Raw genomic sequence first — 20,906 nt, 5'->3', positions numbered from 1 at the left:
CCATTTATGTCCACTATGAGCGACCATCTTTGAACAGAGGCAGTGGCTTACGACACCAACTGTCTGCCATCTATAATCCAGTTTTGATTTACTGTGACCTTCACAGTACAATTCCCTGGTGGACAAAGCAACCTAATAAAACCTTTCACAGAGTAAGATGATTCACTGTGCACATTTGACTGATGAATGTACTCCAAGATATATTTCAAGTTCAAATACCTGTAAATGAATGAAGGAAAGACAACATAGGTTGCATATTGGTGCAGTTTTGTTTTGTTATTTGTTATTCTTCATTAACACTGCTGGTTTTATAATTTTTTTTCAAAGTATTAATGGATGAGGTGTTAAATGCTACATATTTAACTCTAGATGGGTATGTTGAAGTTAACAAGTACAGATATGTTTATTTTTTCATTTTCTTTATATTATATAGTTTAATAATCTGCAGTAATTCTACTATTGTGTACATAATCTGGATTCATAAAAACCTTCATGAGCCGATGTACACTTTCATTGCTGCTTTGCTGCTGAACTGTGTTCTTTACAGCACAACTGTTTACCCCAAACTGCTGATTGACTTTTTATCTGAAAAACAAGTCACAACATATTCAGCCTGTCTCTTTCAGTTTTTTATGTTTTACACTTTAGGCAGTTCAGAGTTCTTTCTCTTGGCAGCCATGGCCTATGACAGATATGTGGCTATTTGTAAACCTCTGCAATATCAAACTATCATGAGTAAAACCACTGTGAGTATTTTCTTGGCTGTAGCATGGCTTGTACCTGTTTGTCACATTGCAGTCTTAACAGCTGGGAGTGCTGAAGCAACATTGTGTAACTTTAACTTAAAAGGAATATTTTGTAATAATGCAGTTTACACTCTTCAGTGTGTCATGTCACGATTAATTACTGTATTTGGAGTAGTTGCTTTAATAGATCTTGTAATATTACCTATGCTCTTCATAGTTTTTACATACTCAAACATTTTTATCCTCACTTATCAAAGCTGTAAAGACGTGAGGAAGAAAGCTTTGGAGACCTGTTTACCCCATTTGTTAGTTTTATTTAGCTTCTCCTGTTTAAGTATCTATGATGTAAGCATAGCTCGAGTAGAATCAGATTTTCCCAAAACTGCGCGATTAATAATGACATTACAAATAGTGCTCTATCATCCATTGCTTAATCCATTCATTTATGGGCTCAAAATGAAGGAAATTTCTAAACAGCTAAAAAGATTTTTCTATCATGCTAAAATCATTTCATGTATTAACTCTGAATGCTAAGGTGCCACAATTTGTTTTGTAATAATTTTCTTGCCATCATTGAAAATGCTTTTCATTTAATAAAGTAATTCAAACTATTATTCAGAAAAGTACAGGAAAAAATAAACCATGCCGTGTTCATCTGTATTTGTAAATAAATTGAACATAATATTATTATTAAAGTGTATTGAAGTCTGTTGTTATGCTCAGTAAAATGCTCATGTGAATAGGGTTTAAGACCTATGGTTAATTTACATTAACAGCTTTTGGTGACATATTTAAATACAAATATAAATTGCCTTCTTTTATGAAAGGTTCACCAATTCCAAGATAGGTAAGAGGATAAGTAATCAAATAAACTATCAGATTAATTTTGTCAGACTTTCATATTTTATTTTGGATTTTTATAACATTATTGGTGGTTCTTATATATGCTGTGTAATAGAGATTTTCCACTAAAGGAATGGGTGGTAACACTTTATAAAACTGTGATAGCTGCAATAGCTTTATAATAACTACATCTTCCTCCCTTGTCACAAATCATGGGCCAGTGTAATTTATTGCCGTCTATCTTGAATGTGCATAAAACATTTGAAAAAGTACAATCCTAATTCCAAAAAAGTTGTCATATAAGAAAAGAATCCAATAATTTGCAGATTATTTACCACCGATTAATTATTCATAGATCACAGTAACAAACGTGTAAAATGCTTAACATGAGATTACTACTTATTTTACAATATATTAGCTCATCCTAAAAAAAGATAGGATGTGAGCAAAAAAATGGCTGGAAAAGCAATCCACCATCCATCCATTTTCTTCAACTTATCGATGGCAGAGTGATGGGGGCAGCAGCCTAAAAAGAGAAGCCCATACCCTCCTGTCCCCAGCCACCCCCAGCTTGTCTGGGGGAAAAGCAAGGCATTCCCTGGACAGCCGAGAAATATAATCTCTCCAGCATGTCTGCCCCAGGGCCTCCTCCCAGTGGGACATGCCTGGAACACCTCACCCAGGAAGCATCTAGGAGGCATCCTTGTCAGATACCTGAACCACCTCAGTTGGTTCCTTTCAATGTGAAGGAGCAGCGACTCTACTCTGTGCCCCTCCCAAGATGCTTAAACTCCCCCACTTAAAGCAGGAACTTGTCCCTGGCACATAGTGGGCACTCCAACCTTTCCTGGCTAAGGGTCATGGCCTCAGATTTGGAAGTGCTGATTGTTATTCCCACCGCTCCACACTCGGCTGCCAACCATTCCAGTGTGAGCTGGAGGCCATCACCTGATGAAGCAAACAGAACCACATCATCTGCAAAAAGCAGAATTGAGATTCTGAGACCACCCAAGTGGGAGCCACTTGGCTATGCCTAGAAATACTGTCCATAAAAATTATGAACAGAAAAAGGGCAAAGGGCAGCCCTGGCGAAGTGCAACACCCAGGAGAAATTAATGCAAGTTATTGCCATCTATGGGGACCAAGCTCTTGCAACAGGTGTATAAGGATCAAATGGCCTGTAGCATTGGGCCAGATACCCCATACTCCCTAAGCACCTCCAACAGTATACCAAAATGCCTTTTCCAAATCCAAAAACACATATAGTCTGGTTGGGCAGATTCCTATGCACCCTCATGTATCCTCGAGAGGTTAAGCTTGTCCAAGGTTCCAGGACTGGGACAAAAACTGCATTGTTTCTCCTGCATTCGAGGTTTGCCTAATGAACCGACTCTCCTTTCCAGCACCCTGGAGTTAGACTAGACTTTCCCGGGGAGGCAGAGAAGTGTGATCCTCCTATAGTTGGAGCATGCCCTCTGGTCCCCCTTCTTGAACATTTGAACCACCATCCCGGTTTGCCAATCCAGAGGCCCCTTGAACCAAGACAGCCCTACAATACTGAGAGCCTTCAGGAACTCAGGGTAACCCCAAGGGGCCTTCCACCAAGGAGTTTTTTAACTGCCTTCGTGACCTCTTTCCTGGACATAGACAAGGCATCCCCCTTGTACCTAAAGTCTCAGTGGGATTAAGGAGGTCTTTGAAGTACTCCTTCCACTGCCCGACAATATCCTCAGTCGAAGTCAGCACCTCCACCCCTACACAGTGCAAGTAGAGCACCGCTTTTGCCTCCTGAGCTGCTGTTGGTTAGCCAAAATCTCTTCAAGGCAGTCTGAAAGTCTGTTTCCATGGCCTCTCCGAACTCTCTCGCACCCAGTTTTGCTTCAGCCACTGCCCAAGCCACGTTCCGCTTGGCCCGTCAGTACCTATCAGCTGCCTCTGAAGTCCCACAGGCTAACTAAGCCCAAGAGGACTCCTTCTTCAGCCTCATGGTTCCCTTTACCTCTGGTGCCTGCCATCTGGTCCAGGGGTTACCACCACGACAGGCACCAACCACCTTGTGGTCGCAGCTCAGTACAGCAGCTTCAGTAATGGAGGTGCTGAACATTGTCCGTTTGGACTCAATGTCTCCAACCTCCCTAGGAATGCTGTTGAAGCTCTGCCAGAGTGAGAGTTGAGGGTCTCTGCCCCTGGCTGCTGCCCAGCACACATTGCACCTGACCCCTATGGCACCTACTGCGCGTGGTGGGACTACAGGAGACGGCACCTCCTGCATGTGATGAGCTTACAGGCCACCACCCACAGGAGTGGTGCTAAAAAGAAAGCGCTCAAAGAACTCTAAAGGAACATTTTGCTATTTAATTTAATCAAAGATTTTGAAAACTATTTTTGGAAAACATCAAGACAATGGTCAAGCCAAGGTGGATGTTGCACTAGGGATCACCTCTGAGCCACTTTCTTGTTAACAAGAATAGGTAGGTTGGTAAATGGGGCAAGGCAGGATGAACTACAATGTTCGCAAATGACATTGTGATGTGTAGTGAGAATAACTGGAAGACAGTCTGGAGAGATGGCGGTATAGACTGGTTAGAAGAGGAATGAAAGTCGGTAGGAAAAAGTCAGAATACATGTGTGTAAATAAGAGAGAGAAAGGTGAACATGTAAGAAATCACAAGGATAAATAAGTTAAATACAGGGGATCAACCATTCAAAGCAATGGGCACTACCCAAGACAGGTGAGAAGAGAGTGCAGAGTTGATGTATGTTTTGGGGATGGTGGCTCTGATAAAAAAGACAGAAGGTGAAATGGTAGAGTTGAAGATGCTAAGATTTCCACTGGGAATGACCAGGAGCAACAAAATTAGAAATGAGTATCTTAGAAGGACAGGTCAAGTTAAGCAGTTCGGAGGCAAAGCTAGAGATTCAAGATTGAGATGATCTGCACATGTGATGAGGAGGGATAGTGGATATAAAAGGATGGAAAGGGGATGTTGAATGTGGAGCTAACAGCCAGAACACAAAAATGAAGTTCACAGAGAAGGATCTTGGATATAGTGAAGGAGGATATGTGGAGGGTTGGTGTGACAGAGGATCTTGCTCGAAATGAAGTGAGGTGGAGACAGATAATCGACACTGGCAGCCCCAAAATGGAGTAGCCCAGAGAAGACAAAGATCCTACGTGATGTACTGTATTTCAAATTATGATTCATCAGTCCATAATTTCTTCTTCCAGTCTTCAGTAGTCTGCTTCATGGCCCAGGCAAGCCTCTTTGTCTTATTCTGATGTCTTAGCAATGGCTTTTTGGCTGCAGCTAGTCCTGTCAAACCTGCAGCTCGAAGTCCTCTCTTCACAGTTGAAATGGAGACATGCTTACTATTACAGCTTACTACTAAGCTGTGCTTGAAGCTATTGTCCTTTGAACCACTTATCATGCAAGCTGTTAACTCTAGGGAACTTGTCCTCTGATTCAGTTGTGGTTTGGGGTCTGCTTGACCTCTTCCTGTCAGAGTTTGCCCCAAATTTCTGAGTGCCTTTTGATGGTGAAGGGAACCGTACTTACTGACACCTTGACTTTCTTTGCAATTTCTTTGTAGGAAAGACCTAAATTTTTAAGTGTTATGCTGGTCTGTCTCTCTTCCACTGTTAATTGCTTTTTTCTCACCTTTTTTGTGCAACACACTACTTTCTGCAACACAGGATTTTGGGAAACCCTACCTTTTTTTTAACCTCTTGGAGTTCATCACTTACCTTTGTAACCTTTCAAGCTATTTATTGGACTTGAAAGACTTGAATTGGAATAAATAATTGAAAAAATTGGTGTGTTCTAAAAAGAACCCTCACTGTTCTATAAATTTGTCAATTAATTATATTCTCTAAAGTAAATTTGTGTAAATTATGGAATTGTTACGGTGGCCCTGAGAGGCCAAACGGACTGCAACTTAAGAAAACACCAGCAATAAGAAAAACGCTGTAAAAGCACACAAAACACAATGGAAATAGGAAAAAAGAAAACAGAAACAGAAATTATCTTAAAGTGCATTAACTATTTTTTCTCCCCACATTGCATTGCAGTGTGCATGATGTCGATCTACATGAAATTCTCTTAGCCTGAACAGAATTACATATTTAAATATAGGACTATATTTGCTGTTATTTTATTATCATTTCTGCCGGTCAACTAATTTTTTCTTCTTTAAAATTTGTTTTTCAATTAATACCCACGTATGTATGTAGTAAAAGAGGAGGAGCCAGAAAATGTACCCGTGTAAGTAAGGGCTAACCACTGTCGGCTTATGTCTCCAGAGGTTGAACATGGTAATAGGTCTTTGTGGAGAGTTGAATGAGATATATGGAGCTTGAAGTTTCATTTCATCACATATTTGGTCTGATTTGAACAGTTCACTTTCTAAAGATGAACACACACCAAGTTTAGGTATCTATGAATAATAATATTTTATATGTACTAGTTTTAAACATTCTGCCTGTTTAAAATTTTAGTTTGTAATATCTGATTTTCATGAATGCTGAAATGAATATAACATATATAACTTTTGGTGGTCATGTGGAAGTGGAGAAATACAGATATATTTATTTTGTAATTATGTTTATGGTATACGGTCTAATAATTTGCAGCAATTCCACTATTGTGTGGGTCATCATAGTTCAAAAAAGCCTTCATGAGCCTATGTATATTTTCATTGCTGCTTTGTTAGTGAATTCTGTTGTTTTGAGCACTGTCATCTACCCGAAGCTTTTGATTGACTTCTTATCTGAAAAACAGATTATTTTGTATCACGCCTGTCTTTTTCAAGTATTCATGTTTTATGTTTTAAGCAGTTCAGAATTCTTACTGCTGTCAGCTATGGCTTATGACAGATATGTGTCTATATGTAAACCTTTGCAATATCCTTCTATAATGAGAAGAACAAGAGTCAGTATTTTCCTGATAATGTCCTGGTTTTTACCTGCTATTCAGATTGTAGTGCCAGTACTAAGAAATTCTATTACACCACTCTGTAACTTTACTTTGAAAGGTATATTTTGTAACAATTCTGTAAATCATCTTTATTGTGTAACTTCAAAAGAACTATCTATATATGGTATGGTTGTTCTATTTAATGGTGCACTTTTCCCCATGCTTTTTATACTTTTTACATACATAAAGATAATTATAGTTGCCTGTCAGAGTTGTGGAAATGTCAGAAAAAAAGCTGCACAAACCTGTTTGCCTCATGTGCTAGTTCTAATTAACTATTCTTGTTTGGTTACTTATGATATGGTTATAGTTAGACTGGAATCAGAGTTTCCTAAAACTGCACGTTTTATAATGACATTGCAATTTATAACATATAACCCTCTTTGCAATCCAATAATATATGGACTAAAAATGAAAGAAATCTCTAAAAACCTCAAAAGGTTGTTCTCTTGAACTAATGTAAACTATTGTAGACTTTTATAGTCTTTTGTTAAAAATTGTTTTTTAGTGTTTATTTAAGAGGTGTTAAATGATATCTGATCTTTGGTAGGTCTTTAATAAGACCTATCATTTCTGAGACATTTTCTTTTCAGTGTAAAAACTGATAAACTTCTCCAGCTATTCAAAGCATGTGATTCTGTTCAGTAATTTTTGGATTATTCATTAAAAAATATTACTATCATTACTCCTATTCATAATATTGTTTCTTCATATACAGTTTAAGGACATTTGAAATGATTGATTGAATGAAAACCAAAAATATATAGCTTTTTCTCTTTTGTATTATAATATCACAGATTTCTGTGGTCATAGTGTGAGATTCAAAAACTGGGCCTTTTCCTTGTGCAACAGAGAGCGGATCATTATTTAAAATTCTAAATGAAAGTAAGAAAATAGCAAGATCCTACCTGTCTGATATCACTTTTCCCATATAGATTTCTGAATAAAGAAATGTGTTCATAATTTTATACTGTGATTTCATATTTATTGGTTCTCACAATCAAATCCAAAAGCTGAGACTATGTATGAAGATAACTGAAAATATGGAGGAAGTAGTTTGACATGAGGACAAGTACATAAGGAAGCGAGAGAATTAACATGCCGAGGTTTTTTTTTTATCTGTATTGCAGCCCTCTGTAAATGAAATAGGGTTCAGAATGCATATTGAAAACATATGGATTGACATCACCAAAAAATTGTAGGTCTGACTAAAGTATATATTTTCCGTTTGATTTATATGTAGGTTTATGTGATTCTGAATTTCATTATGTGGTGTGACTATTGCGAAATGAGCAGTTTTTTTATGGAGATATAATGGTCAAATCTTGTAACTCTTCAGAGTAGTTTAAAGGATTTTGTTTTAATTACCTCACATGAAAGTAAACATTTGAATTAAATACATTTTATAATATAGCCAGTAAATATATTTTACTGAATTTCTAAATTCACATAATCAAATACAGGAAAAAACAGTCTAAAAATAACTATAATAAAAAGACGTTTCTAAATGAATGTTAGATATATTTCAGTATTACACTATTAATCGGTTGTGTACCACAGACCTCTAAGCTGGAAGTAGTACTTAGAAGACCATCTCTTCACTTAGATGTTTTAGCTAATAATAGACTAATAGGCAACCTTACTGTTATCTCAAAAATTGTCGTAATTGTAAAAAATAGTTGTAAAATATGTAACTGTTAATCGTCAGAGAAATTGTTTATTTGAACAGTTTCAGTCATGTTTCAGAGCTCATCACAAGACAGAAACAGCTTTGGTGAAGGTTACAAATTATTTTCTAATGGCCTCTGACAGTCAACTCATCTCTGTGGTTGTCCTGCTTTACCTCAATGCAGTAAATTTAAATTTCACACACTAAGGTTATCACTCATAATACTCATAATATACTCATCACCAAATAATTTTCCAATATTAAATGGACGCTCTTTCGGTCAGTGCTCTTTTTATGTAATTGGTTTACAACTAGTTTCATTTTTTTATTTTTTTCCACTGATGAATTGATGATTTTTTTAGATTTATTCCTGTAGGGCTGTAAAATTTTGGAGCCAAACAAAGGTTATATATTCTTATGTAAGGTTATATTGTGTGCGCTTGTGGTTTGTGTGTGTGTGTGTGTGTGTGTGTGTGTGTGTGTGTGTGTCTGTGTGAGTGCGTCTATGTGGTATGGATTGACATTTGACCTGCGCTGTACCTGGACTTTTTGCTGTGTATTCATGTGTCCCCCTAAAACATGACTTGTAAATGCATTTTTAAGTGTCTAAATAATAATTTTTTCTACTTCTTATGAGGTCATTATTTATCTTTTGACCTGTATTTGCTTAAACTGTAGTGTAAATTCATTTATTAAACTATAATTAAAAGATTTTCCACCTATACCCCCTCACCTGATTTTTGTGTATTCCAGTGTATTGCACAGCGACGTTTCGAGTTAGAGTGGATGTGTGTAGGTACTGCAATTTAATACACATTTTCAATACACACGGCCGGAAGTCATTGTGATTGGTAGGCTATATATATAGGCGGTACCTACAGGAAACGGCGCCACAACTTTCGCGCGCGTGCCCTTTAACAAGTGTATGTCGACGGCAATACGAAGACGGATTAAAAACACAAAGGTAAGCCTTTTTTAATGTAAAATGCACCATGACTTTAATACTATATGAAATTATAGGTGCACAGGCCTATATTAAACTGGTTTAATTTATGCTTTATGGACTGTTAGTGAGTCTTTGAAGAAGTAAAACGGCCCCAGCGTTTGTCATTGAGTAAATAAAATAGGGCTGACGACTAACCGCGTCAACGCGATAAAGCGGGCTAACCCGTGTTAGGATTTACTCGGTGTTAAAGCATTATTGTGGCTTAAACGTGTTAATGCCGACATCGCGACTAACGCGATTAACAATTAAACCAGCGCAGTCTGAGTCAAAATCCCTGATGTCGCTGTTAGCTAATTTCGGGCAGTTTGTCCAATGTCTGTCCATTCTGCTGACAGCCCTAAAATAAAAGCAAGGGTATAAGTGTATTTAGTCGTGTATTTATTTATATGCCTGAAGAAAAAACTTCTTACAGTTTTGATGCCTAAGCTTTCTCAGTACTTGTATCACTCTCTGCAGTCGCCATTACAGAAATGTCACATGTCGCCATTTTGAGTACTAGGCCTTTAACATTTTAAAAGAAGGCATAAATTAGCACTATGAATAAGTCAGCTGTGTTTATGCTGTAAACTACACTACTGCTAGTTCTGCTACTACTGATGATGATGACAATGATGACGATAATCGTAATACTTTATATGCTTTGGTAATACAGCCAATCAAAACGTACAGGAGAACATGCGAAGGAGACGCATTCCTCCACGGGAGGATGCAGTCTGTCATGTTTCTGCTGGAAGGGACAAACTGGGACTTGATATCCACTACATAAATGCCTTCAAAGGTAAGTTGGTCTTTAGTTTGGATTAGATTTGGAGTTTGTCACTTTGTCTTTTGTCACTCACTTGGTATGCCTCTGCAATTCAGGTCGGGGCATTTTCACGACTGTTCCATTCCAAAAAGGAGACTTTCTTTTGGAATACAGAGGTAAACTCATAACAAAAGAAGAATGTGAGCGGAGACACAGAGTTTATCATGACAGCCTGAAGGTGTTCATGTTTGAATTCAAGTTTGATGGAAAACTCTGGTGGTGCGTATTATATCAGTGTAGTTTGATTAAGATTAAATTACACATTGCTTTTGATTTATGAAAAAAAAGCTTCCTAACTAGTTAAGCTAATACTTTTTTGCCTAACCCCACAGTGTGGATGCATCTCAAGAAGATGGGTCATTAGGCAGACTTGTCAACGACAACCACATCAGTCCAAGTGCTAAGATGAAAATATTAAATATCAATGGAAAGCCCCATCTATGCTTATTTGCAAGCAGAGACATAAGTCCAGGTGAAGAAATAGACTATAATTATGGTGACTCGGATTGGCTCTGGAGATGCAAGGTATTTCTACAATTGTACTTTTTGGAACTGATAAATTGCATACCCTAAGCCATTTTTACATTTGTACCTACTCAAATTGGCTTAACGTGACTTACGGCATCTAGTTTTTCACTGAAATTGAGTATCACCTACTGTGCCTGGGGTAACTATAGCAATGCAGCCGAGCATCCAGTGATATAAATGCCACAGCAAGCATGGACGTCAAGGTGACAAAATGCCTGCTGCTCAGTCTATGCTTTAGTGTTCAATTCAAGGATCACGCTGTTAATTTTGGTCGCTATTTCAAACATTTCAGAGTTTCAAAAATGATGGCTTGGATTTTCACGAAGGAGGCGCACTCATAACTTATCGAGTGACACCATTGACCAGCCACCTGGTGGCATTCAGTCTATGTCAAATTTTCTGATCACTTTGGATCACTTGGAACCTTGGTGCAGTAGTTACTGAAAAACTACATGGTACTATAACCTACTGGAAAAACAGGGGTAGGTACTAATGGAAAACAGGCAATTGTGATGGCTGCCACATCAAAGCCCTCTAAAAGCACTAAAAAAATATCAGCAGGTATGCAGAAATAAAAAATGGCTTTCGGTTTCTAAATTTTAACAGTGATTGATGTTTAATGTGATTCTACACAGCAAAATCTCCAGTGTTAAATTAACACTGGAGAGTGTCTATAAGGGTCCACACCTCTGAGTGTTAAATACAACACTGTTGAGTGTTAAATTAACACTTTTGACAGTGTTATATGTTTAAAAGTAACCTAGTCAGTTTTGAAGATTAACAATGGCTAACACTGAGCAGTGCTGATTTTCTAACACTGGAAAATAACTCAAAATGTTAGAAATATTCCAGTGTTAGAAAATCAGCACTGCTCAGTGTTAGTCTTTGTTAATCTTCAAAACTGACTAGGTTACTTTTAAACATATAACACTGTCAAAAGTGTTAATTCAACACTCAACAGTGTTGTGTGGACCCATATAGACACTCTCTAGTGTTAATTTAACACTGGAGATTTTGCTGTGTAGCCTCTTTAGTTAGATTCATTTTAAATTTTGTCCCTCGAAGATAAATGGGCCCTAGTGACAGTTCGTTGCTGCTACAGGTGATTGTTTTACTCCTTTAGCAATGGCTTAAAAAATAAAGAAATCACACTGACTATTTGTCTCTTAATCATAGGGCCTTAAATTCTCTATACATGAAAGTGAATATTTTAAAGACAATAGCTTGAAACTTATCTTTCTCATACAGTTTATTTAATGTTTCAAAATCCTCTTCAAAAATGCACTGTATATTCATTTTCTATCTGTTACACACGAAGACGGAGACCAGCCAGATTCAGAAGACTGTGAGCTGCCTAAAGCCGCAACCAAACAGCTTTCCAAACAATGATCTGGACCTGAAACATCCAGAGCCTGAAAGGGTAAATATAATCCAGTGTACCACTTAATGAACTAATAATTTAATCTATCATCATTCTTTATGGATGCTGTGTGTGTGTGTGTTTGGCAGTCACCTGGGTGTGATGTGATTTACATGGACCGTGGCTTGTAGGTCCTTTTCATTGTTTCAAAGTGCAAGTCTGGATAACATCTGTGTGTGTGTGTGTGTGTGTTAACCACCCAAATGTGACTTAGGAGGACCACACTGTTATTGGGGGACTCCGTCAAAGTTTGCTTCATGGTGACATCACTCTGGTTTTAGGAGGGGTCTTCTCGTATGTCTTGACAGTTTGACCTACAGCATGCAGAACTGACTGCATGTGCTTTGTTTCTATGTTGAAATTTTTTTGAAACTCAGTCTTGAACATTAAGATAGATAGTACTATACAACTTCTTAACTTGTTTTAGGCACTTTTTACTGCTTTAGTGCATGGGCTCTCTCTGGCTGTGTACTCTGGCTTCTTCCCACAGTCCAAAGATGTAGCTTATGGGGTTAGGTTAACTGGTGATTCAAAACTGCCCTTTGGTGTGAATGCAAATGCTTGTCCTTCCATGTTAGACTGGTGATCTGTCCAGGTTGTACTGCCCTATGGTAGCTGGTATAGGCCCCAAAACTGCTACCCCACAATCCTGATAAGGATAAGTGGAAGAGGATGGATGATTGCAAAGGAATCAGTTGTTAATTATTGTAGCCAGTATTTTTTTCAGAAGAAAACATTTCTTGAGTGGAAAGCCCCCCCCCCCCCACACACACACACACACATGCAAATTAAAAACAGAAGCACAGGCCTGCCCAGTACAGTTGCAAGAAGAGCACTTGGTCTAATCTTTGTGCCATCTTTTCTTTGTTGCAGGATCTTGATGAAGAAATGCCTCAGCAAGGCTCAGAAGCCATGCATTCTTCTTCAGTGCAAGATTTTGAAGAGGTAACATTGACCTAGGACAGATTTTAATGAATGTTTCTCATGCACGATGTGTACCTTACGCTATTTGCCGATAGTGAAATGGTTTATTCATCCTCTTGAGTGATGCATTTTTAGTAACTGTCAGATTACTGTTCTTTTGTCTTCATTCTCTATCTGTTACACACGAAGACTGAGACCAGCCAGATTCAGAAGACTGTGAGCTGCCTAAAGCCGCAACCAAACAGCTTTCCAAACAATGATCTGGACCTGAAACATCCAGAGCCTGAAAGGGTAAATATAATCCAGTGTACCACTTAATGAACTAATAATTTAATCTATCATCATTCTTTATGGATGCTGTGTGTGTGTGTGTTTGGCTGTCACCTGGGTGTGATGTGATTTACATGGACCGTGGCTTGTAGGTCCTTTTCATTGTTTCAAAGTGCAAGTCTGGATAACATCTGAGTGTGTGTGTGTGTGTTAACCACCCAAATGTGACTTAGGAGGACCACACTGTTATTGGGGGACTCCGTCAAAGTTTGCTTCATGGTGACATCACTCTGGTTTTAGGAGGGGTCTTCTCGTATGTCTTGACAGTTTGACCTACAGCATGCAGAACTGACTGCATGTGCTTTGTTTCTATGTTGAAATTTTTTGAAACTCAGGCTTGAACATTAAGATAGATAGTACTATACAACTTCTTAACTTGTTTTAGGCACTTTTTACTGCTTTAGTGCATGGGCTCTCTCTGGCTGTGTACTCTGGCTTCTTCCCACAGTCCAAAGATGTAGCTTATGGGGTTAGGTTAACTGGTGATTCAAAACTGCCCTTTGGTGTGAATGCAAATGCTTGTCCTTCCATGTTAGACTGGTGATCTGTCCAGGTTGTACTGCCCTATGGTAACTGGTATAGGCCCCAAAACTGCTACCCCACAATCCTGATAAGGATAAGTGGAAGAGGATGGATGATTGCAAAGGAATCAGTTGTTAATTATTGTAGCCAGTATTTTTTTCAGAAGAAAACATTTCTTGAGTGGAAAGCCCCCCCCACCCCCACCCCCCCCCCCCCCCCCCACACACACACACACATGCAAATTAAAAACAGAAGCACAGGCCTGCCCAGTACAGTTGCAAGAAGAGCACTTGGTCTAATCTTTGTGCCATCTTTTCTTTGTTGCAGGATCTTGATGAAGAAATGCCTCAGCAAGGCTCAGAAGCCATGCATTCTTCTTCAGTGCAAGATTTTGAAGAGGTAACATTGACCTAGGACAGATTTTAATGAATGTTTCTCATGCACGATGTGTACCTTACGCTATTTGCCGATAGTGAAATGGTCTATTCATCCTCTTGAGTGATGCATTTTTAGTAACTGTCAGATTACTGTTCTTTTGTCTTCATTCTCTATCTGTTACACACGAAGACTGAGACCAGCCAGATTCAGAAGACTGTGAGCTGCCTAAAGCCGCAACCAAACAGCTTTCCAAACAATGATCTGGACCTGAAACATCCAGAGCCTGAAAGGGTAAATATAATCCAGTGTACCACTTAATGAACTAATAATTTAATCTATCATCATTCTTTATGGATGCTGTGTGTGTGTGTGTGTTTGGCAGTCACCTGGGTGTGATGTGATTTACATGGACCGTGGCTTGTAGGTCCTTTTCATTGTTTCAAAGTGCAAGTCTGGATAACATCTGAGTGTGTGTGTGTGTGTGTTAACCACCCAAATGTGACTTAGGAGGACCACACTGTTATTGGGGGACTCCGTCAAAGTTTGCTTCATGGTGACATCACTCTGGTTTTAGGAGGGGTCTTCTCGTATGTCTTGACAGTTTGACCTACAGCATGCAGAACTGACTGCATGTGCTTTGTTTCTATGTTGAAATTTTTTGAAACTCAGGCTTGAACATTAAGATAGATAGTACTATACAACTTCTTAACTTGTTTTAGGCACTTTTTACTGCTTTAGTGCATGGGCTCTCTCTGGCTGTGTACTCTGGCTTCTTCCCACAGTCCAAAGATGTAGCTTATGGGGTTAGGTTAACTGGTGATTCAAAACTGCCCTTTGGTGTGAATGCAAATGCTTGTCCTTCCATGTTAGACTGGTGATCTGTCCAGGTTGTACTGCCCTATGGTAGCTGGTATAGGCCCCAAAACTGCTACCCCACAATCCTGATAAGGATAAGTGGAAGAGGATGGATGATTGCAAAGGAATCAGTTGTTAATTATTGTAGCCAGTATTTTTTTCAGAAGAAAACATTTCTTGAGTGGAAAGCCCCCCCCCCCCCCCCCCCCACACACACACACACACACATGCAAATTAAAAACAGAAGCACAGGCCTGCCCAGTACAGTTGCAAGAAGAGCACTTGGTCTAATCTTTGTGCCATCTTTTCTTTGTTGCAGGATCTTGATGAAGAAATGCCTCAGCAAGGCTCAGAAGCCATGCATTCTTCTTCAGTGCAAGATTTTGAAGAGGTAACATTGACCTAGGACAGATTTTAATGAATGTTTCTCATGCACGATGTGTACCTTACGCTATTTGCCGATAGTGAAATGGTTTATTCATCCTCTTGAGTGATGCATTTTTAGTAACTGTCAGATTACTGTTCTTTTGTCTTCATTCTCTATCTGTTACACACGAAGACTGAGACCAGCCAGATTCAGAAGACTGTGAGCTGCCTAAAGCCGCAACCAAACAGCTTTCCAAACAATGATCTGGACCTGAAACATCCAGAGCCTGAAAGGGTAAATATAATCCAGTGTACCACTTAATGAACTAATAATTTAATCTATCATCATTCCTTATGGATGCTGTGTGTGTGTGTGTGTGTGTGTTTGGCAGTCACCTGGGTGTGATGTGATTTACATGGACTGTGGCTTGTAGGTCCTTTTCATTGTTTCAAAGTGCAAGTCTGGATAACATCTGAGTGTGTGTGTGTGTGTGTGTGTGTTAACCACCCAAATGTGACTTAGGAGGACCACACTGTTATTGGGAGACTCCGTCAAAGTTTGCTTCATGGTGACATCACTCTGGCTTTAGGAGGGGTCTTCTCGTATTTCTTGACAGTTTGACCTACAGCATGCAGAACTGACTGCATGTGCTTTGTTTCTATGTGGTTTGAAACTCAGGCTTGAACATTAAGATAGATAGTACTATACAACTTAACTTGTTTTAGGCACTTTTTACTGCTGGTAGTGCATGGGCTCTCTCGCTGTGTACTCTGGCTTCTTCCCACAGTCCAAAGATGTAGCTTATGGGGTTAGGTTAACTGGTGATTCAAAACTGCCCTTTGGTGTGAATGCAAATGCTTGTCCTTCCATGTTAGACTGGTGATCTGTCCAGGTTGTACTGCCCTATGGTAGCTGGTATAGGCCCCAAAACTGCTACCCCACAATCCTGATAAGGATAAGTGGAAGAGGATGGATGATTGCAAAGGAATCAGTTGTTAATTATTGTAGCCAGTATTTTTTTCAGAAGAAAACATTTCTTGAGTGGAAAGCCCCCCCCCCCCACACACACACACACACATGCAAATTAAAAACAGAAGCACAGGCCTGCCCAGTACAGTTGCAAGAAGAGCACTTGGTCTAATCTTTGTGCCATCTTTTCTTTGTTGCAGGATCTTGATGAAGAAATGCCTCAGCAAGGCTCAGAAGCCATGCATTCTTCTTCAGTGCAAGATTTTGAAGAGGTAACATTGACCTAGGACAGATTTTAATGAATGTTTCTCATGCACGATGTGTACCTTACGCTATTTGCCGATAGTGAAATGGTTTATTCATCCTCTTGAGTGATGCATTTTTAGTAACTGTCAGATTACTGTTCTTTTGTCTTCATTCTCTATCTGTTACACACGAAGACTGAGACCAGCCAGATTCAGAAGACTGTGAGCTGCCTAAAGCCGCAACCAAACAGCTTTCCAAACAATGATCTGGACCTGAAACATCCAGAGCCTGAAAGGGTAAATATAATCCAGTGTACCACTTAATGAACTAATAATTTAATCTATCATCATTCTTTATGGATGCTGTGTGTGTGTGTGTTTGGCTGTCACCTGGGTGTGATGTGATTTACATGGACCGTGGCTTGTAGGTCCTTTTCATTGTTTCAAAGTGCAAGTCTGGATAACATCTGAGTGTGTGTGTGTGTGTGTTAACCACCCAAATGTGACTTAGGAGGACCACACTGTTATTGGGGGACTCCGTCAAAGTTTGCTTCATGGTGACATCACTCTGGTTTTAGGAGGGGTCTTCTCGTATGTCTTGACAGTTTGACCTACAGCATGCAGAACTGACTGCATGTGCTTTGTTTCTATGTTGAAATTTTTTGAAACTCAGGCTTGAACATTAAGATAGATAGTACTATACAACTTCTTAACTTGTTTTAGGCACTTTTTACTGCTTTAGTGCATGGGCTCTCTCTGGCTGTGTACTCTGGCTTCTTCCCACAGTCCAAAGATGTAGCTTATGGGGTTAGGTTAACTGGTGATTCAAAACTGCCCTTTGGTGTGAATGCAAATGCTTGTCCTTCCATGTTAGACTGGCGATCTGTCCAGGTTGTACTGCCCTATGGTAGCTGGTATAGGCCCCAAAACTGCTACCCCACAATCCTGATAAGGATAAGTGGAAGAGGATGGATGATTGCAAAGGAATCAGTTGTTAATTATTGTAGCCAGTATTTTTTTCAGAAGAAAACATTTCTTGAGTGGAAAGCCCCCCCCACCCCCCCCCCCCCCCCCACACACACACACACACACATGCAAATTAAAAACAGAAGCACAGGCCTGCCCAGTACAGTTGCAAGAAGAGCACTTGGTCTAATCTTTGTGCCATCTTTTCTTTGTTGCAGGATCTTGATGAAGAAATGCCTCAGCAAGGCTCAGAAGCCATGCATTCTTCTTCAGTGCAAGATTTTGAAGAGGTAACATTGACCTAGGACAGATTTTAATGAATGTTTCTCATGCACGATGTGTACCTTACGCTATTTGCCGATAGTGAAATGGTCTATTCATCCTCTTGAGTGATGCATTTTTAGTAACTGTCAGATTACTGTTCTTTTGTCTTCATTCTCTATCTGTTACACACGAAGACTGAGACCAGCCAGATTCAGAAGACTGTGAGCTGCCTAAAGCCGCAACCAAACAGCTTTCCAAACAATGATCTGGACCTGAAACATCCAGAGCCTGAAAGGGTAAATATAATCCAGTGTACCACTTAATGAACTAATAATTTAATCTATCATCATTCTTTATGGATGCTGTGTGTGTGTGTGTGTGTGTGTGTGTGTGTGTTTGGCAGTCACCTGGGTGTGATGTGATTTACATGGACGAAGTTTATTAGTTGATATCTGCAACTGAATTGAAAACACCTCACCTTTCCAACTGTCCAAAACAAATAAATGTTGCAATATTTTGCTAACAGTGTCACAATCATCGTCTGGTGTGCACAACAATATCATCTTTGGACAAGTGCATTCAGTGTGTGGGACTGGTTTCCTCCCTCAAGTGGCTTGGCTATAAGTGCAAAGGTGAGACATTTAGTGAATAGGTACATTATATAGTAAAAAGCATTAATGGAGTTCAACAAGTTAAGACTAGCTGAAATGAACACTGCTCCCTTTTTAATTAATGGGTGGTCACGTCTAATTAAAGAAATGTAGTATTACCTCATTGGTGCAGGACCTTGTAAAAATGGTATACTTGGGATTGTCCTCAATTCCCCATTCCATAACATAAACTGCTCAAAATAATAAAGGGAACACTTAAACAATGCGATGTTACTCCAAGTCAGTCACACTTCTGTTATATCAAACTGTTCACTTAGGAAGTAACACTGACAACCAGTTTCACATGCTGTTTTGCAAATAGAGTAGACAACAAGTGGAAATTATAGTCAATTCACCATAATAAAGGACTGGTTCTGCAGGTGGTGACCACAGACCACTTCTCAGCACTTATTCTTTCTGGCTGATGTTATGGTCACTTTTGAATGCTGGCGGTGATTTCATTTTAGTGGTAGCATGAGACAGTCTACAACCCACACAAGTGGCTCAGGTAGTGCAGCTCATCTAGCGTAGCACATCAATGTGAGCTGTGGCAAGAAGGTTTGCTGTGTCTGTTAGTGTAGTGTCCAGAGCATGGAGGTGCTACCTGGATGTGGAGTAGGCCATAGGAGGGCAACAACCCAGCAGCAGGCCTTAAATAGTAAAACTATGTACTATAATTTCCAGTATTTGCTCTGTTTTTTGTCATATCTCGTTGTTAATGTGAGGTTTTTGGGGGGGTTGTATGTGTTTGGTTTTTGTGGTTTTTTTCCCCCACAATTTCTCAGATGAAATTGCATTAAGTGATGCTGAAACAAAGGACAGTGAGAGTGAATCAGATGATGATGACACATCACTCACAATGTCGGCGTGTGGCACCAGTGAGCCTGTACATGCAGTAGCTGATTCCACAAACACAGCGCAGCCCCAAGACACTGTAGATTGTGGTAAGTTACCACTAGCTTGGTTTCTGTGGATAAAATGTTTGTTACAAATATTAAAACTTAATCAAATTGTGTAATCAGCAGATGAAGGACTACTCACAATGCCTGCAGCAAGTGAGACTGCTGCTCCCTCTGAAGGTAAGGGGTGCAGTTGGTTCTCGAAGCTTATTATTGTTTCATCACTTTGCAACATATGGCAAACTGCAGAGTGGTGGCAAAAAGTCACTTGGATGAGTGACAAAATGTTTCTCCCACTGAAAACGCTACGTCCAGATTAACAGAATCAACGTTTTGGGATTTACTTACCTGGATGATTGAGCATGCATCAAGAGACTTTTATTCAACTTTTTATTCAGTCTTTTATTCACAGCGGAACACTAAATGTTGTCTCATTTTAGAAATTTGATAAATTTTCAAACAGAATTTTAGCTCGTTTTGATATTGATGGTAGCAACACATTTCAGAAGTTAGTACAGGGTAGCATCCATTCTTTTAACAAGCAAATGTTTTTTGTTTTTTTTGTTTGGTTTTTTGTTTGTTTTAACTACTACTACTTTATATATCTTCCAGAGAAAAATGCTGCTCAATCCCACAATTCCCGAAGAGCTCCCAAAAACATGTGGTCCAAGGCTGAGGTTGCTGCAGTGATGAGGCATTTGAAAGACCACATAAACGAAGGGAAACTAGCCACCAAAAATGAATGCAGTCATTGCAAATTGGTAGAAGATCCGGTGTTGGCAGGAAGAACAGTTCAAAACATAAGAGATTTTGTAAGAAACAGAGGATTAACTGCAAAAAGGCAGAAAAAAATGAACTAAAATAACTGTTTAGAGAGCTGTGGTTTTACATCTTGGTCAGATTGCCAATTGTTGTTAACACTGATGTTCTGTTTAAAGAAAAAAAAGTTCTTGTTAAATACAGAAGTAGTTTGTATTTCATAATTTTTACATTTAATTTATTTAGGGTTTTTTTTGACGGGTTATATTTAAAATAAAAAATTATAAATGCATATTTTCTCCCCTTAATATTTACCTTTAAACTATTAAAATTCATTTTAAATGTTTTTAATTTTTCTGTTTTCTATATTTTTATATTTCTGTGGGAAGCGTGGGCATTTTTGTCCATAGATTTCTTTTTTTATTTATGGTTAAAATTAATGTTCAGATCCAAGAACACTAATAAAATGATGTTCCAGTAATCCTGTGTCCTGTCAGATGTGTATTCATGGTAATGATGAGCTATTTAAATATTACATCATTGTCCCTTTAAAGACCCAATATTGCTTTTTTTGGACCTCATAAAACACATTGTTGTCAAGTGGACAATGTCTCCAGAAAACACAATAGAGTCTGGTTGGTGTGTATCAGTGTATCTAGACTTCTATAGGGAGTGTATGAGGTCTGAAGTGACCCAAATTTTTTTCAGATTTTTTCGAACACTTTAACCTCGCTCCCTTGGCTCTAAGTCCTTTCAAAAGGGTAGTCCACTTAAACCACCACCGGGCG

At 39.0% G+C, this 20,906-nt stretch overlaps 3 protein-coding genes across 4 annotated transcripts; all 3 read left to right on the top strand.

The window, feature by feature from the left end:
* Positions 1 to 332: 332 nt before the first annotated feature.
* On the top strand, positions 333 to 1,280 carry LOC309691208 (olfactory receptor 6N2-like; the record flags this gene model as incomplete). Its single annotated transcript, XM_082508801.1, has 1 exon — positions 333 to 1,280. The coding sequence occupies one exon, from the start codon at positions 333 to 335 to the stop codon at positions 1,278 to 1,280; it is 948 nt and encodes a 315-aa protein (XP_082364927.1).
* Positions 1,281 to 6,103: 4,823 nt separating this feature from the next.
* LOC309691021 (olfactory receptor 6N2-like) lies at positions 6,104 to 7,015 on the top strand (the record flags this gene model as incomplete). The annotated part of the gene is made up of 1 exon (XM_082508549.1): positions 6,104 to 7,015. One exon carries the CDS (start codon positions 6,104 to 6,106, stop codon positions 7,013 to 7,015), a length of 912 nt encoding a protein of 303 aa, XP_082364675.1.
* A 1,948-nt stretch (positions 7,016 to 8,963) lies between these two features.
* On the top strand, positions 8,964 to 20,901 carry LOC309691000 (uncharacterized protein). 2 transcript variants are annotated; one of them, XM_082508520.1, is made up of 19 exons: positions 8,964 to 9,195; positions 9,890 to 10,015; positions 10,099 to 10,261; positions 10,375 to 10,567; positions 11,889 to 11,990; positions 12,864 to 12,935; positions 13,104 to 13,205; positions 14,094 to 14,165; positions 14,334 to 14,435; positions 15,319 to 15,390; positions 15,559 to 15,660; positions 16,536 to 16,607; positions 16,776 to 16,877; positions 17,765 to 17,836; positions 18,005 to 18,106; positions 18,337 to 18,442; positions 19,246 to 19,404; positions 19,486 to 19,539; positions 19,972 to 20,901. In XM_082508520.1, the coding sequence occupies exons 2-19, from the start codon at positions 9,913 to 9,915 to the stop codon at positions 20,217 to 20,219; spliced, it is 1,998 nt and encodes a 665-aa protein (XP_082364646.1). In that variant the 5' UTR covers positions 8,964 to 9,195; positions 9,890 to 9,912; the 3' UTR covers positions 20,220 to 20,901. The 2 variants fall into 2 exon arrangements, with proteins under 2 accessions (XP_082364646.1, XP_082364645.1); XM_082508519.1 differs by having other exon boundaries at positions 19,483 to 19,539.
* Positions 20,902 to 20,906: the final 5 nt, after the last annotated feature.

The sequence above is a fragment of the Aulonocara stuartgranti genome (assembly GCF_965226115.1).
Source record: "Aulonocara stuartgranti genome assembly, chromosome: 16".
Taxonomy (NCBI): Eukaryota; Metazoa; Chordata; class Actinopteri; order Cichliformes; family Cichlidae; genus Aulonocara; species Aulonocara stuartgranti.
Note: the sequence above shows the minus strand (reverse complement) of the source record. Positions and strands in the feature narration are given on the sequence as shown.

What these genes read in the sequence shown, in the direction of transcription:
- LOC309691000 (XM_082508519.1), top strand. Translation starts at nt 9,913, where the DNA reads ATGCGAAGGAGACGCATTCCTCCACGGGAGGATGCAGTCTGTCATGTT. An exon ending in AACATCCAGAGCCTGAAAGG is followed by an intron (nt 15,661 to 16,535) that starts GTAAATATAATC and finishes TCTTTGTTGCAG; the next exon opens with GATCTTGATGAAGAAATGCC. An exon ending in CCAAGACACTGTAGATTGTG is followed by an intron (nt 19,405 to 19,482) that starts GTAAGTTACCAC and finishes TTGTGTAATCAG; the next exon opens with CAGATGAAGGACTACTCACA.